The 19383-nt window shown below is 38.9% G+C and overlaps 1 protein-coding gene across 4 annotated transcripts in view; it reads right to left on the reverse strand.

The window, feature by feature from the left end:
* Window positions 1–19383, reverse strand: part of RAPGEF4 (Rap guanine nucleotide exchange factor 4) — a 209043-nt gene that overhangs the window by 139235 nt on the left and 50425 nt on the right. For all 4 annotated transcript variants that reach the window (XM_080399585.1, XM_080399584.1, XM_080399586.1 and 1 more), the window contains exons 2-3: window positions 6253–6395; window positions 5047–5135 (exon numbers count right to left, since the gene is read on the reverse strand). In XM_080399585.1, coding sequence (XP_080255711.1) covers window positions 5047–5135; window positions 6253–6395 — 232 coding nt within the window. The remainder of the gene's footprint in view (window positions 1–5046; window positions 5136–6252; window positions 6396–19383) is intronic.

The following is a 19383-nucleotide window of genomic DNA, read 5'->3' on the forward strand; positions in this document are numbered from 1 at the left end:
TGCTCAAAGGAAGCATACTTCTAAGATTGTGACCAACTTCTCTCCTAGCTCCTAAGTAAAATATTTACAGACAGATTAATGGAACTGTAATAACATTCATTATTTCCATACTTTTCTATAGCTCTAAAAGCTACCTGCAATGTCTTGAACTTTTACCTGGCAGACAGAAATGATTTCTCTATATTACCTTTCAATAAGCTAAATTCAAAACCAAAATTAGTACAACTACAACGCTGTGGAGCACAGCATAGGAAAACACACCCTGCTTCTCAGCTGAGTACTTGTGCAGCCAACCTCTGTGTCAGAATTGGTAGAGCAGTTCTCAAACCATATAATTTAAAGCTAGCTATCTTGGGCATATTTACACTACAGACCAGGGGTCCTCAAACTACGGCCCGCAGGCTGGATACGGCCCCCCAGGGTCCTCAATCTGGCCCCCGGTATTTACAGAACCCCCCCGCCCCACCCACCCCCACCCCCCGCTGGGGGTTGGGGGGAGGAAACCAAGCAGCCGCAGATGACTGCCTGCCACTTCATCCACGCACCAGCCCGCTGGTTAAAAAGTTTGAGGACCCCTGCTACAGAATATAGCACAAACCTATGTCACAACTTCACATAGGTAATCTCCAAAATACAAAATTACTGTTTTCATGCACATATAATGGCATTTACATGCAGAATGCAATATTCCAAGGACTGTCCTGCTTAAATTCCCTTCCTTGCTTCCACTTCATCTTAACACATACCTGCTTTGTCCTCAGTTTCAAACAGCCAGGAAATGCTTCCCCTTCTTACATGGACAGCTGAACCTCTTTCTTCACATTCTTCTCAGCAACCCCACCAACTCACTTGGCTTTTGATCCCCAGCCCTCTACATCTTCCTACAACTGACACTGCTGTACCACCCAAGCACACACAGCTCCTCCTTTAAAGCTTTTCTATAAAAGGCTAATTGTTTCTAAAGTTTGGTCTATTTTTAAAAACTGATCAGCTCAAAAAAACTCCACTAAAAACACAGGCAAGACAAACTAGCAATATCCCCCAGCACATACACTGATTCAGCTGGCATACTACAGCAGAACTGCAGATCAAACTGCTATTTGGTCTTTGTCTTTCTTCTCTTCGTGCCTTCCTGTTTTATCAGATAGGAATATAAATCATAATCATTTGGTGTGAAAAGCTCTGAATCTAATTCAGCAAAACACAATGCTGCAGAATCTGAGAAAACTGTCACACTGATGCTTTTGTCATAATGCATTTATTCCCAGCTTTATGCTGAGATGTTACCAGCAGTCATCTGTTAGAACTTGTTTGTTTTAAAAACAGGGTTCAAAAATTAATCATACACAGGGCAGTCAGCAGTATATTTACACCACCACCAAACTAGGAATATCTCTAAGAGTGCCTTTTATTACTATATACCTTGGTTGTAACATTGAGTAGGTAACAGTGCCAAAAAAAATTAAATTCAGAATCTGTTCATAACTGAGGGCAAAGACCTCTTTCTGATAGATTCTGAAGAGGCTGCATTTTCTGTTTATTTTGAAGGGGACTGACTAAGTCTTTGTGTGACTTAAGTACAATATTTATCAGGGTATTTGCTACAAATAAGTTGAGACAAGACCAACACAGTTCATTACACTTACCTCTTCAATTCATAGTGTGACATTTTTACTTTTAAAAAAAAGTGATCTTCAGTCTCTTCTTGATTGTTGAATACCCAGAAAATTAATAAATTTAGTATAGAAAAGAGTATAGAAAGCAAAAGCAGACCAGCCACCACTCAATGCACTAGATGAGTAATCCTGTCAGATCTCTATCCATTTCAATGGCAAATTAAATTACCACCATGATCAGCAGCAGCTAGCATATTTTACCACCGCAGTGGAACAGAACCAACAGTAACAGAGAAATCTGCTCTGGTCAAACTCTTTAAAAGAGATATATTGTAATTAGTTGAATATGGCTTTCAAACTAGTCATTTTAGTATTAAACATTGACCATACGCCGTTTGTTATGTATTATAACACTGCCCTCTTGTGACATAGTACAGTTCTGCAAGCAGTCATAAGATTTTTCTATATGCGTGAAAGCAAGACCTATCTATGAGATCCTAAGTATTCGTGTTTTGCTTTATTAAAACATTTAAATCAGTACATGGAATGCTTCCTCCTATCATAACAGAAAATAATAGGTAGTGTTTATATGAATTCTTAACTTGGTCCTAATCAGTATTACTAACACTTTTTGTGAGAAATCACAGGGGCCTGCGTAAGTAAGCTAATGCGCAGCAAGAACGTGTATGAATTAATACTTCACTAGCTGCATTGAAGCGTTGATTCATTAGTGCTTTTAGATATAATTTCTAGTGCAAGATGTAACTACATGCCTCTGTAGGAGTAAAGGCCATTAAGACATTCTTAGTAAACAGCAAGTGCACAATAACTTACTGCATTTTTATAGGCAAAAGCTACCAAACACCAAGGCTGACTGCATAAAGAGATAGCACATGGTAGCTGCTACACAATGTATTTATTCCCAGGCTTGCTGAAATTTAACTTCCCTGGGTAGACAGATAAACACCTAGTAAAGCAGGACTAATTTTTAATCAAGAGAATTGATTTTCTGTATTTACATTAACACTTCAGGCATCAACATATAATATATGATAATTCAAGCTGCAGGAAAACTCGAGAGGTCATTGAGTACAACCTCCCACTCATCTTAAGTATTAAAAAATTATTAGTCATGTCTTACAACTTTTTAAACAACAGAAACCTAAATACAAAGTTAGCTTCTCTCTTCCTAGGAAAGATGTCAGACTCTTTCTGTACATTTACATGAGACTCCAAACTTCTAAACTTGTAAACTCAAGTAAACTTCTGTATCTCTTCTGCTCTGTTGGAAGTTTCTCATTAGCATTTGTGCAATTTATGGTATCATAGTAATGGCAGAGCAATTAATAATTACTATGACATTGTGAATGAACTTTTGGCTCCTGAGTGCTGTTGTTGGAAAATGCGCTCCAAGATAGGTTACAAGCATCCCTTCATCTTCACAACTGGTCATCCATTCCTAGCTGGAATTTGCTGGCACAATTACAGCAACTGAGTCTGTCAGGGCTGCCGGCCTATGGAGCTACACTGTGCTTCCTCCATCGTCTGGATTTGTAGTGAGCACAGTAGGCAGGGAGCGCTAGCAAGTACTTCAAGCTCAAGAATAGCTAGTACCATGCCAACAAGGGGTACTGACAAGACTGGAACAGGGCACCTAGGAGGTTAAAGGCAGGACAAGGAGCAGACCAAGGAGGGACATTCTACAAACACCAAGCTGGAGGAAAACCAGAGAAAATATTAGACTCAAATACCATTCAGGAGTCTGCAACCACCAAACTTAACAAGAACTGGAATGGTAAATGCATGAGCTGCTGTCCTTTCGGCAGTGAGGCTCTATCATAAGAGAACTAGGCAGCTGTAAGAATTCAGTTCATTGTTCCTGTGACAAGGAAACATGAAGTTAAGAAATTACTGCAGAATATAATTTCTAGAACTACAACTACATGAATTGTAGTTCTGCAGTTTCCTATTGGTAGGAAAATCCAGTAAACTTGAACAAGCAGAAAAAAACATTTACATTACATTTCTTAAAAGGCTAAAATGGAGTAACACTCCAAACAGACTTTAAATTTAACTTCCTCATCCAGAATACTTTTGTGGATATATTTTTTTTCTGATTCAGTAAAGAACTTTGGACCTTAACAGCAGCATAGTGCCATCTTTTGGCAAACACCAGAAAATATTCCTGATTGCTTTAGACCTGCACAGAAAAGGGTCTCATAAGAGCCCAGTACCGTTCCAAATTGTGACAATACTAATGACAGCCAGGCCATGCTGAGAATTGCTCAAAATAGGCTAATTATACTCTCAGTCAGTCTCTACTTAGCACAGTAAAGAGGCTGCCAAAAATAATTATATGAAGGAAGTCCCTTTTGTAGCTATCATTTTACTGTAAGAAGTAGAAAGACCTAGTGCTCACACACTGTCCTGACTTGCATTCTGACCCAATTTCACCAATGGTGATACAGTGCTCAACAAAGTGAAAAAATCTAATTTCTGTAAGTCTGCTATGAGCAAGAAATCTTCTCCAGTCAGCCAAACTTTGGGCAAAGAATACACCACCCCACGCATGTTATATTCAGTCAAGGTGGGAAAAACAGGTCGTGTTATACTTCAGGTCCAGGATAGCTACACCACTCATGTGAAGGTACGAGTAACATGTCAGAGGTACAACCCCATGCTGAGCTACTTGATGGGACAATCCCAGATCTCAAACATCGAAGTAGGGAATGGGACGTGATGCCTTGCCAGAAGACTGAGCTCACACCAGGAAGTACTTGACTTGTCAGCATGACATTAGACAACATGTGTGGGAGACTATTCCCAGAAGAAATCTTATACTTCTTTTTTTTGTATTTACTCTATATTTCCAATTTTGTAAATCCAGGAGTGCCAAGATATGAGAAATTGCTTGCAGTTTGGGGGGAATTTTACTTGTTCTTCTGTTTCTTAACACTGAACAGGTATTACCTCCAGCCTTCTGGTCTAACATGGCAGCAGTTCCAATACTCTGCTATTACTATGATACCCATTCTTGCAGTGGAGACTGCAGTATGCTGTTACAAGACTGCACTGTTAGTAGGTTTGGTTTGAACTTTCTGAGCAAGGCATGAATTAAAATATTTCCAGGGAATGAATTAACAACTCCCATATCTTTAGCTTCACTTCATATGACATTATTAGAAAAGACAGAGGAGTCTTGTTTCATATTAAAATGTAGACACCTTTCTAGAGCATTACATTTCAGGTTTTTTGGAATCAACGGCATGATTTGCCTCCACAGACACAGGACAACTAAAACCAAATGAGACTCAGAGACTGTGACAAGACGAAATACCTGTACAATATATGTTGTCGTTATCTACCTCAGTATGTCATACTCTTTCTTAGTACTACTGACTGGATGGTTTCAATGAAAAATCTATTTTACCTGGTGGTTGCTTGTATCAGAAACCTTCACATCCAGTGATCCTGTCAGAACAGCATACCAGTTCGTCCCAATATCACCCTGACGGAATACTGGAAAGATGAAATCTTGTAAATAAGAGCTATCTCCTTAAGTTTAACAACATTAACAAATATTTTCCCTCATATTAGTGTACCACTGTAGTCATACTACTGGCACTATAGAATTCGGCATATCAGACTAGTTACTTATGATTACAATAATATTTCAAATTACACTGGAAAGCATGTATTTTAGTAAACTGGTCGACACGTTACAGAAACAATGAAACCACATAGAATTGCTTCACTCATCCCCTGTTTGCTTCTCTTTTACTGCTATCTTAGTTAATAAACAAAACAATAATAAAAAAAGACTTTCTGAACATTATCCCTTTGAAATTCAGAATCTTCTGATGCAGACACAGCTCCCACTGACTTCTGTAAAAGTTCTGGCTGAGAAGCAGCTGCAGGACTTTGATGTTCAGGCATTCCAACTGTGTGATTACAGACCATTAGAATTCCTATTACTCTAAGCAAACTCCAGTGCTGTGTGACTAAAGCATGCTAAGTTTACTTGAGGGGTACCTGAGACTCTACTAACCACCACAGGTCTCCATCAACTATTCCCGTGGTACGGCTCTGGGAACTCACAAATTCCCATCTCAGGTCCACCACTTATTTCCATCTCAGCTTCACAGACCAAGTACGGCTGTCCACCTTCATCTGGCACACGGGCTGCCAGAGCAAGCACAGAGCTGTTGTACCCCACAGCAGTACACAGCTCTGCAAATCTGTCTTGCGTTACCAAGAGCAACTGCAAACCACATCCTATTAATGATATGCATAAGTGATAGGTGTATTGTGATGTCAGGGGCAAAAGCCTACAAAAGAGATCAATAATACATTTACTGGGGAAAAATGAGATTTAAGTGAAATGACTTGCTTCTAATCTTTCAACGAAACAGTGGCATAGTCCTAAATCCAGCGCGTTCTTTGTTGCCATAGATTCAGTACACACTGTATTTGTAGAGCAAGCAGTACTTTAGTCCTGCCTTCCCCCATGACTATGGCTGCAAACGTTTTTATAGCTGTTCCACTGATTGTGCTCTTTCTTCAATCTCCTAGAGACAATCCCAACTAACCCCCAATTTTATCACATAAAACAGATCATCATGTGAAGCTCTCTTACATGTAATTCCTTTTTCCAGATTTTCATAATATCCACAGAGACATATCTGCTGGAGAAGGTTTGGGTGAAATTTCTCAAAAGCTTTCACTTCTTTCAGTCGTGAAAATATTATATCTACATCTTCACTGGAACGTTCCAACGGTCTGCAAGAAAACAAAGGACAACATTCTCAAGGGCTTCATCAGAGAAACATCCCCATCTGCATGCACCAAACTTACAAATGTTTGCTTTAACGTTACATTATAACATAAATCAATTAAAATGCATTTCACAGGTACATAATGAAACCCTGTTGTAGCTGGAGTCCAACTCAGCCTCACATGGGGCACAAATTGTTGCAGCACAAACAAATCAGCAGGCTGCAAAAAGACTTTTACCATCAGTCAGATTCTACAGTCCGTGCTGTATCACCTTCCTCCAAAAGCCAGACTACACTACCCCTCCTCCATCCAACCACCACAGTATCCCACAATCCTCAGTGCTATTAAACTACTTAACTAAAGCTAAGTAGGAACAAGCTACAGCTGCACATCATCCATGTCAATCAACCCAATGCCTTCGAGGCAAGGCTACAGCTGTATATTATCAATGTTAATCAACCCACTGCATTCCTCTACAAAACCCTTCCAAAACATCCTAACAACTGACTGTTATCAACTTGAGCATAATTATTATCAACAGAGGCAGTGTCCAGAAGCTTCATTTGACACTGAAGTCCTGCTTCAGTAATTACACAGTCCTTACAGAGCTTACAATGAGACACAGTTGCAAGTTTATACAGGAACACGACAAATCAGATGTCCAAACATACAAAAGGTCTGTGGAATCGGCGCCCAAAATAGAAGCTATCTATCTGGCAAAAAGATTACGGTATCAGCAGTAACTCCTATATCCATATCTCTTGGGCATTTCACTGGGTACAAACTAACTTTAGTGTTCTGTTTACTCACTTGCAAGCAAGAAAGACAACTTTATTAAAGTGCATTCTCTTTTATGCAGTTCCTGTCTCTTAATGTTGGACAAATTAAATATGCAAGCAAGAATCTAAACTCTTCATTAGTAAAAGTAAAGAGCCTTAATACAAATACTTAAAATATTTAAAACCTGTGACAGTAACACCTTTAAAAAAAACAAGATTTCAAGGAAAATAAAATTGTAGAACTACCTCCAGCAAAGTAGCATATGGACCAGCAGTTCAGCAGGTTCAGAAAACTACTAGATATTTATGAAACTGAAGTGAATTAGCTCCATAACATACACTTCAAATGTGATCGTCAAACATTATGAATCAGCAGGTAAGCTAAGCACTCGCTGAGAACATTAGAAAGGATCTTTCATAACAGACTAAATGCCTACCACTATGCACAGAAACATAGAACATTCCTAGAAGATCATGCTGGATCAGATGCAGAAATCATTTATGTATAAAGGGCTACCAGAAAGACAGAAGACTGGCAGCAATCATTAAACCTATCATTCACTCAAATGCTGTCAGTTAATTTTACTGACAGAATGTTCTTTTAGCCAGTGGATGAGCTTCTAAATGAACAGAAGTCAGGTAGCTTACAATGAACAAAGACTAAGTTCACAAATACATATCTTTATCATCTCATTGTTACATCCACAGTTTAAGCACTCCTTCTCACAAAAAAAAAAAAAAAGAAAAATTAAAGATTCCTCTTTAGAATCAAAGACTTAAAGGATCCAAATATTTGTCTCAAGAAAGAAGCCCAGATGCTACTCACGTTGAATCTCTGTCTCTCATCTTTCTTATTGAATTAAGTCTAGAAGGGATTAAATCTCTATCCTCATTTATACTCCAGCTTGCCCTTATTAACTACAGATGAGAATAATAACTCTCTGGTGTATACAGTTGCTTCTACATCACAGTGGCATCCTCTTAACACTTCAAACCACAACCAACTACAACAGCTCCCTTTTGAAATATTTCAAGTAAGATTTTCACCCATTCCTTTTTTTTTACTGTGCACTAGCTGACAGGTACTAATAAGCATTAACCCTCTTGTCAAAATTATTTTAAGAAGATTAGGAGGTGCAGCTTGCAAACAGATTTTAAATCCATTTAGACAAGATGCCTACCCAAACTACACTAGCACTTGAAACTCTAACACCCTTGATTTATGGAATCCCAAAATTAACAGCAAAACCTGACAAAGAAAAAAAGGGATATTATTTCAGGCTATCCTCTTTTCCTAGAAAAAGTGTGTCCGAAACTGTTTCATTGATACAACTGCTCACAGCTGACTCTGTTCAAGTCCACTAGTTCATGTGCATAGAATTGACTCTAAGATCTCTGTGTGCAGTGGTTTTAATTGTTTGATGCAGTTGGACAGGGAAAAAGCAAACAAGGTTAGCAAACAACATGCATTAGGTCATATAAACTTAATCAACACTGTTCTCTCAATGCTGTTTCTGAAACGAGAGTGCAGAAATTTCTTCCACTTCTGATCCTGTCAGAAGGGTAAGATTTAGGGGCATATAATTCATAGACTGTGTAGCTTTTTTTCCTGAGTTGCTGAAGGCTCAGGAGACGGAGCTTCTCTCTAGTTCAGAAGGTGGCAAGATCAGGGCTCACTTCCACTGACGTGGCAAGGAGTGTCTTGGAACTGCAGGAAAAAAGCTTGCTCTTCTAACAGAACTGCTTCATGATCCCAGTAACATGAGTCACCATGGAAGAACAAGCATTCTCACAGGTAGATGAGCCATGCTTTTCAGAGCTTTAAACATCAGCACAGCAGTGAGAAACCAAACTCCATATTTACTGGGAAAGTCAGATTAAAGTTGTGTGTTCCTAGTGGTTTATGTTAGCAAGCAGCTGAGCTACAGCGCTTTGCATTAGCAGCAGTTACTTCCACTTGGAGTGCATGAAGTGGGCACCTGAAGGGGGACACACAGACATGCTCTAAACAAATTTCTAAGTAATACACATAGCAGTAGTCTGAAAATTGTTATATTTCTTACAATGTTTCAATGTTTCTTAATTCATTACTGCAAGCCATTTATTTCAATAGCCTCTCTTCAAAATATACTAAGTTTAATATTACTGTGTACAACTAAATTTCCAGAAATATTTTTACTGGGAGAGCATACATTTTGATCCACCACATTTGGAAACTAAGCTAGAATTTGGGAGGATTTCAGTGAATGATTTAACCATTAATCTATCTCAGAAAAGGTACCTTCTCCCGAGCTGTGCTTTACCAAAAAAAAAAAAAAAGTGCAGGAGGAATCCTAACTGTACACCATAGTCACGACTAATTAATGTCTCTTAAATGAGGCATACAGACAAACACCTAGATTAAGATTTAGCTGTTTGGTTAATATTGTGAATTAGCATAAAAATGAACTAGGATCCAGGCTATCAACAAAATGCCCTTGGATTTGATCATTGCTCCTGGGAAAAGTCCTCAGAGTTTAGGAGTAAGGAATGAATTAACAGTAGGTGTCCCAAGCTGAGCTGGCCCTTAGTCCTTACTAGGACATGGAATTTTGCCTGTGTAAAAACTTCAGATTGCAGTGTAACAGTAATACTAGTAGCATTCAAACTCATTTCTATGAAGTGCTTATAATCTATAACAATGACACTGGTTTTAAAAGGATAGTTTTACTTAGTGAGAGACCATAACAAGAATAATAAAATACCATGGCATCAATTAACTGCTTTTCCACCATCTTTTAATAAAATTATCATCATGGTAACTGTCGTCATCATCATTAAATTAACATTAATTAATCTATTTATGATGCCGAATTATGTTCTCTATTCTAGGTACAAGCTGCCTAGCATGGAACAACATCAGTACAGGACAACATAAATTTACTTCCTCATTGCAGCTATCCTACTAAATTGCTGTAAACTCATCTTTTTAAAAGCATAGTTTAGGGTAATATTTAAACAGCTAATATTACAATATATTCCTTAGAACATTAATGATTAAACCTATTAATTAGAAAAGTACTACTGATGCAAGATGGAGAATTATTCAAGCTTTAATGTGACTGTAGCAGCACTGATAGGAGGCAGTGGTATTAATCCAGAAAAGAACTGTTCCTCAAAACAGGGAGATGGGCTGCAGAAGTCAACCCCAAAGAGGTGAATCTTGTGAATCTCCCTACAGCCCCTACATGGCTCCAAAAGCCTCAGGAAAGGCTTTTTCCAGAGACCACACCAGAGCACCTGAAGACACTCCTGTGATCACCACTGCTGTTCCCTAGAGAGCAATCTCACTGAGTTTGGCTCCTCTCTGCTAAACTAGTGCTGGTGGGGATGCTTTTCTGTTCTGTTCTGTGACATTGATGCTGGTATGTTTCTGAAGCGTCCCCTCGCTGCTGATGCAGCAGAGTTGTAACTTGATATTTGTGAGCATAAGAAGTTAGAAAATGCATTTTGGTGCATTTCATACCACTGGATTTTCTGCTAAAGCTTCTGTCCTTTCCGAAGTGTACTCACGTTTCTGAAAGCTCTAGCACGATGTATGGAATAGGACCTTTTAGGTGAATCTAAAAGTGTGGACAGCTCTCTTAAATCAATGAAAATTCTTCAGCTCTCAACAATTTGGTAGATCTATGAGCTAGAGTAAAAGCATTTTAAGGCAACACTATCCTTCTCATAGAAAATCTATGACTATCCAATGAAGGACCCACTCCCTCGGCTGACCCACTCAATTTAAAATAAAATTTAAGTAAAGCAGACTGTGGAACTATTACATTTGTCTGAATCTTTTTTGCTTAAAAAAACAGCTTCTTAGTCCTTTTCCCCAACTTTTCAGTATCTTTGTGGGGCAGCTGCTGCTGTATCTCTACTTCCCTTAAGTCTGCAGCGTACAAGAGCTTTAGCAGCTGTTGTAGTAACCATACCTAGTCACTAACTGACCAGCAACCAAAACTGGGTAGGTATCACGCCATAGCAAATGCCAGGACAAAACCATGCAGCAGGAATGACTGATTTGGAAATGAAAACTTCACACTCAGTATCTCTTACCATGAAGGATAATGCGTGGATGACACTCCTGCACCCCCACTCCAGTCTTCAGTTTAATACAATCGTCCCTAAATTTGTATCTCAGCAGGTTACTGCACTGATATCCCATTTCACTGTGGCCAAAGTGAGATGGACATTTTCAGTGTTGCAAAACAGGACTACAAAATTATCTGGAAATCACAGAAAGCAAGAGTATTTATTTTCACTACTCTACAAGCTTTTCTACTTTATTTGACCACTGAACGCTTTATCCAGCTCCTTGTTTATATTACTGATTTGCTTCTTCAGAGCACAGTAAGTCTTATCTGGCAGTAATGTTTTCACAGAAGACACAATCGATCTTCTCCTGCTTCTTCAATACAATATCACAGCACACATATACACGTGACAGCATCAATGCTATACATCTCTATCCAATTATGTCAATAAGGCTTCTTTAAAGGATATTTTACCCTTGATTTATTTGGTTGTGAAGATTTCAAGTATGTATTTTATAGAAATAAAACAATTTTCTTGACAATGTCTGCTCGAGAATCTGTAAGAGAAGGTTACCAAAAAATCTGCCAGAAGTGTATCTTCAAAAGGCTATTTTAAAGTACAAACTATTCAAGCTCAAAGTTTAAATACAGACAGAGGATAACTGCTAAAATTCTTCACACATACAATTTGGACAAGTTTTCATGTGTAGCATATACAGCTGTATAAAAAACTTTCAGTGGTGTTAAGATTAAATATTTGAATGTTTATGTATGCTCTGAAAGACTTGTTAACCTAGAAGGAACAAGTTGGAGGGTTTTTAGTTTGTTTTTATCAAGGTTATCTAACCACAACCTATTACTTCCTCTACTACCACATGATAAGTCCTTTTTTTCAGTTCTTCCTCATAATTGATTTGACACTTGAAAAAGAAAAAACAGAAAACATGTAGTTTTACCTTCTTTGCCAAGATGCCATTAGAGTTTAAAAAAATTTTTTTCTATATCTGTTAAAAAATCTGAACCCTCCTCTAAATGAATGAAAACACTGCAGTCCATTTCCTTCCCTTGCTCTTTTTAACTGTTTAAAAGGGCAACATTGCATTTCATACAGCAATGAACAGCCCACGAAAGAGGAGCAGATATGATGTATTTCTTCCACTGGCAAGGCTGTTCATAGAAAGCAGAGTATCACAATACATAACAGACAAATAAAATTCGTTCATCTCAGGGTTAAAACTGAAGCATCTATTCAAACATGCAAAGGCAAACTCTATGAGCTGGAACGTACCAGTAACTGCTACATGGACCATTTGGTGAATTTTAATAGTATTTTAAAGCATATTCTGTTTTGAAACATTAGCTAAGAGCAACAGGGAATGCCGTTGAAACCAGATCATTCCTCTATGCTACCTGTAATTTCTCCTACCCTTTCCTGACAGGCAGAAAAGCAAAGCAGTAGGATGCAGAATAATATTAGTAGCAAGATACTGTTTTCCCTTAGTGAGAGCAAGACAACACTGAAGTACCTCTCTCCTCCAGGCAATGCTGTAAGGCTCTTTGCCTTTTAATCTCTCTTTGTACAAGTTTGAGAGAGGGATGCCAGTGACCTATCAAAGCACTTTAGACCTGTGCTAAGAGACTTAAATCCTAGATATAAATGATGTTACTTTTAATCTGAAGTAATGTCCAGCTAAGGGTTTACTTCTGTGGGGACAGCCAGCGATCAACTCTCCCGAACAGGCACTTTGCACTTGTCACAGTAGTACTACCAAATCCATGTTTTCAGCATTCACATCTCAGCTTCTTTTTCCCTTGCCATGGGAAAAGCTTTGTCATGAGGTTTTCAAACAATAATAAAATTCTTTTCTTTTGATTTCCATTTTATGGAATTTGGGATTCCAGTTTTCACATTTCCTCTGACACACAGTAAATGAAAATTTATTTAAACTCCATACCCTAGGATTTTCAGACATACAAATCATTCCAGAGTAAAAAAAGAAAAAAAAAATGCAACACAAGTAAAACTGCTGATACTTAGTTTCCAACAAAGTACTACTATCACCTATACTCAGAACCCCTGTCACCTACACAGAGAACCCCTGTGATAATCTCTCATGTCCTGCTATGCAAGGCACAAGAAATGCTGTAGATAATCCTGATCTACTCAAGCACTGATTGACCTGCCGGTTAAATGCAGACTGATTGGCTATCAGCTGCAGTGACAGAATTTGTAATAGTTACAGATTTGTAATCTGTCTTCCTCGGTGAGGGCCAAAAGAATGCAGATATGAGGGACTCTCCTTTACCTACACACTCATATCATTATATTACTCAGTTACATTTGTGCCTTCAACTTAGTTTGACCAATGCACTGAAAAATTATTGGAGGGTTTGACAGAGTGAGTAATCAAGTGTGCTTCATTTCTTTACATACACGTAGGTCAACTTTTAGATCTTTATAAACAATGGAATGGCAAAATATGTATTTATTAAGTAATGACATTCGCAAAGATTTATCTTAAATTAAAAACACACTACCTGAACAATACAGCTATAATAAGAAACTAAACATAACAAATTTTTTTCATCTTCATGTGCTTTTTAAAAAGACAAAATACTTCAAGAGAAAAAGTAAAATTGCAAGGAAATTGTCTCCTTTCATTTATGATAAGTTTTATGTATGGTGCATGCTTTGCAACCAAGGAGTGACTAAACCTTATTAAATAAACCCTCCTACTTTCATAAATGTGAACTGGAGCTCAGGACAGTTAAAATTCCATTTGACAGAAGTAGATCTGGATGAAATTACATTAACCAGCACTGTAGCTTCATAACAGGCATTAAAAGCACTTAAATATGAACACAGACTCTGAGATACATTGCAAACGAAATTTATAATTGAACAATATGCACAAGTGATTATATCCTTTGATTCAAACTCTAGCCACTGCCATCCACCAACATATTACGCTAAATGCACCTTTACCCATTTAGGATCTGCATTGTTACAGCTAATGAGAATTTAAAACTTACAGTAACTATGAAATAACTTCTACAGATTTACACTGACATACATTTTTACAACTTCTGGATTCAAAGATGAAGTGGAAAGTCAGTTCAGGAAACATTTGTTGATAAATATAACATAACATTCATACTGATAAAGCAGCAGGAATAGTAAGTGATCATGCCAAATAAGAGTGCAGAAAATACTAACAGAACAAAGAAAGTATCATAAAGTGTCATGTTTGTTACATGCAGCAAATTGTAAGATGCAGACAAAAACAGATGTCACACTGGATAAGAATACTTTTTGAAAAATATCTGGTGGCCACCTGACTTTGAGGGCATGATTTTGGTTTGTTGTTTTTTTTATTTCTTTGCTGAAATATGAGGTTTTGTTATAAAAGAAAATTAATCTCCTCAAAATACAGAACTTTAGAGATCAAAGCCTAACACCAAAAATAATTCAGACAATGACAGTTTAGATATGTTTCCAACACCACTTGGTGAAACATACAGTTGCACAAGTGCCACACCAATCCTGTGGCCACTTCACAAGACTATCAACTGAATTTGAATATATCATGATCTAATAGCCATATGCACATACTAGTTTGCTCTGGTGGGCCATGACAATGTTTATATACATGAGTGCTAGAGCAATCACTTTCTCTTCCTCTTAATACCTGTCCTTAGAACAAGTGTGTAACTTACTGTAACTGCATGTAACAAATGGAAGCTGATACTAGAAATGCCTAAGCCCGTGAGCAGAGAATAAAAGAGCTCAAATTTGTTTAAAATAAAACTCCTGCTCTCACTATGAGTTACTTTGAATTCATATATTCAGTAAAATGCACAGACCTACAAGCTAATAGCAAGCTATATGAACAATTATTTTGGTCTGTCTGAGAAGATACGGAAAGAAAAAGGGTTTTTTTATTATTCATCAAAGACTGTACCTTTGCGCTGGACTAGAAAATGAGTTGCATGATGCAGGAAGATAAACTTGTTATTATTCATCACTCTCAGAAGATTGCATTTTTGTCTGAGTGCTAGAAAGCACTTCGGCTATGTCTATACTGCTCTGTCTCTGGGTTTCCACATCCACCACGGTGCCTGCTGCTGATATATCCCCACACAGACTTCATCCAAGCATACACCAGCTTAGACACGTACTGCATACAGAGAGAAAACACGAAGCACACAGGCCAATAGGAGCTAGGAGCTCCAGTGTATGCCCATGATTTTGTTCAGATTCAAACTATGTAAAAAATGGTGGTGGTACTTCTAGGGATTTGCTACAAATAAAAAGCAATGGTAGAAATTTAAAATATATAAAAGTCTATGTCTTACCAATCACATAAAAATATATTTTAAAAGTATATAGAATAGCATCATAATGCAATTCTAAAATATTCACAATATTGCCTGATTATAAATCTATAACCCATTATCATTGATATAGTTAGAGGTTACAGAGGATGACAAGCATTTTCCGTATTTCTTTTACAATTCTTTCAGAATATCAGTTCTTCATTCTAGCCTATCTGTATACGCACAAGAGACCTGTTGACTACTAAGCATATACAAATAACTTACATCTCAAATACATGTTACAATGAACTAAAAAACAAATCCTGATTCAAATATGTTGCTGTTACAAGCTTCAGTCTGAATTTACACTCAAATCTATGAGAGCCTGGCTTGAGGTACAGACATGAGATACAACCCTGTATGTGTTACTTGGGGTTTTGTAAGGTATAAATGACGCAAGTCAAAAGTCTAACAAGGAAATAAAAGCTCAGTATGTACTATATGTCCTCTAAACACCCATTAATATTTAAATAATTCATAAATAGCTGAGCAAAGATCATAACATTCTTAGCACAGCAGGCTAGCAGTTAGATGCTTTGCTCTGTGATCTGCTCTTCCACTCTGCTAAGGCAGTGAAGTCTACAATTAACACAGAGAAAAACGAAAGGTGCAATAGGCAGGTATGAAATCCTGGGATCTCTGACTGTTGTGAATGCTATACATCGTTAAAAAGTTTGTATTTTAATTCAATTAAAACAATTACCTGAATTCATAACTGTGATCAAGTTTAGAGAATAGTTATGTAAAAAATACCTTGTCTACCATTCAGTAAAGCTATATCAACATGGAAATTTCCTGGTTAGACAGTCTTTAGTGTGAAAGAAACCATGACAGTAGAGAAGGCATTGTTCCTAAGCTAATTATACACACTTGCATAAATCAGCAACCTTCTTTTAATTATCTCCAGACTGGACATCCAGAAAAATGCCAAGACCGTAGGCATGCTTCTACTCCCTAGGAAATCAGTGGTAAAGCAACTATTCACTTCAAAGGTAAAAGCACTGGTTTCCTTAACAGAAAAAATATTTACATGTCCAGGTACAATCAGGATGTACAGTTGCTCACCACTGATCGTCTCTCTCCCCTGCAAAAATAAAATATTCTTCACAGAGCACAGTGTTCAGAACTTTTTTGTCCCTGCTTTTCCTTACCTTTGTACTTGTGACTTTATATATAAATTCTGTCCTGTGTATTGTGTTTGAAGTACTAATCTTTTGCTTTTGTGGTTAGTAAACACACGTGGAAGCTGCATGGTAGAAGCACTGATGGTCCTAGCCCACAGTACCATATACAGTAATAACATTTTTCCTGAAACATTTTGATGGTTCTTCATATGTGCTTTCATTTTAGATGTTAGCAGTTCCTGTTTGATATGCGACTTGGGGAAAAACATGAAGAACATATACAAAATACATCATTTATGTATGTGATGTATTTTGTTATTTCCATTTAGGGTTTAATTCTCCTGCTTTTTTAAAGAATGGAGATGGATAATCCATATTACATGCCATTTTAATTGTCTTTGCTGAGGGCCACCTAAAATTCTAAAATACCAGGTTTAGTATGCCTTCCTCCTGAAAACACTAATATATTAACTAAAACATATTAAAACTAATGTGTTATTTAATAAAAACACATGGTATCCTACAGAGAACTGACTCGTTAAATGAACCTGTATTTACAAAATCCACAACTAGGTTAGAAAATGCTATAAGATGTCTTAAAGGGCTTAAAATACATAGAAATCACATAAAAATTCAAGTGAGTACATTCATAGATCATCATCCTCAGAAAAGAAATACACTCTAGAAATACAAGTGTGTAAATTAATTAATAATGCTTTATCTAATGGTACTTTGATTCCTACAGTACTTTTCCAACATAGCTTTAACTATTTTTTAAATGGGAAAATCAGAAAAAAACGTGTATTTCCTATGATCACAAAGCAAAGCATGGCAGAGACCAGGAAAAAAACCTACAATCTCTCATGTCCTGAGCTTGTCTTACATCCGGATTGCCTTCTGGAAAAAAAGGATAATACTACATCATCCTTCAAAACACCTGGAACTGATTCTTTCCACTCAACAAATCGGTTTTGCTAGCTTACTCCAAGTAACAAAAACCTCACAATGTATTTTGCATCTAAGAAAACCAGAGAAATTACAAGATCACCTATCTAAAAGTACTAGGGCTAATACTCTGCTTCTTCACATCTGCTCAATGTCAGTTTAGAGCTGAGAATCGAGCCCTCTGCTTTATTTTGGTTGTTATATGCCTAGGTTACCATCATCAGCTCTGTTTGTATTTGCATTTAGAGTACTTCCAACATTTATACACATTATCTAACCTCTAAGAGGTTAGTCTTTTAATTTGTCACGTGTTAAAGAGGGGATCAGTATCTGTGGCAGGTGTCTAGACCAGAAGTTTTACTAACTTCTTACAGTCTGCTGCCTGGATTGTTAAGGAAAACCTACGAAGAGGTGCAGTCCTACAACACTAGGAGGTTACCCGGAAATGGTAGAAATTAAGAGAAGGGGAAGGTTCCTCCTGTGTGCACAAAGGTTTCTCTTCACAGCACCACCCCAAGTGGCATCAACTGTCAAAAGCTGGCTTAACGATGCTCAGTAAACCACAATATATCACGTAAGTAATTCACTCTGATAGCTTTATTTGAACCTTATAGCATATTTATGGTCTAAATTCTTGTTAGCTGTTCTCCTAAACTACAGGCGACTGAGCCTTCAGAATTCAAACCACTTCTGAACTAAGCCAGCAAGCATTGAAGGTGAGGAATTAAAGCAAAGGGCGTTCAAACCACCCCTGTGCAACTCGACATTGCGAGACACTTGCACCTGTAACACCTAGGGAAAGCACTCCAAAGCATTTTATATTTTTTTTTTAAATAATAGATAATTTGCCTGTATTTTTATAAGTGAGTACACCACCTCTGAGCACACGTTAGCCAGCCCTAACTCCCACTCACGCAGTGCTGGCCGCCCACCTGTACCTGACCCGCGGCAAAGGCCGCCACCAGCCGGAGACCAGCCGCAGGCCCCCGGGACGCCACAGCAGGGAGAGGCTGTAGCCGTTGAGGGAGCCTCCGGCGGCCTCTGCCAGGGCGGACATTTTCTCTGCCCCCCCTCCCCGGGCCAACACTCTTGCACCCACCCGCTTGCGCGCGGAGCCCTCTGAGGCGAGGGTCTGTCATTTCCCGCCCAACCGCGCCGCGGCTGGGGCGGAGGGCGGTGTGCTGAGGTGAGGCGGGGGCCGGTGTGCTGAGGTGAGGCGAGGCGAGGCGAGGCGAGGCGAAGGGCTGAGGCGGGGAGGACGGCGGGCTGGGGCGCGAACGCCGCGGGCAGCGGGTGTGCCATGGCCGGCACGGCGGGTCCCCGGCCGGCAGCCCGAGGCCCCCGGGCCGCGGCGCCCTCTCCCCGCCCTGGAGCTCCCCCTCCTCCACCACGTGCGGCATTTTCCAGGCAGCAGAGCCCGGCGCCGAGCAGTATCCCCGTGGGAGCTGCCCATCCCCTCCGCTGCCCCGAGCGTTTCCAGCCCTTATCCGGCTCCGCCGCCTCGGCTCCACTTCCTCCGGGCATTTGCCTCCCACCGGCACGCTCCTTATGTAAGGCAGGATCTGATGAGGAGCAGGGAAGGGGGGGTGTCAGCACACACACACGTATACATAAATACATACATGCATGCATGCATGCAGGCGGGGGGGGCAGGTTACACGCACACAGCATCCATCCGCAGCCGCTCCTGTGAAGATGCCGATAC

The sequence above is a fragment of the Falco punctatus genome (assembly GCF_963210335.1).
Source record: "Falco punctatus genome assembly, chromosome: 8".
In the NCBI taxonomy this organism is placed as follows: Eukaryota; Metazoa; Chordata; class Aves; order Falconiformes; family Falconidae; genus Falco; species Falco punctatus.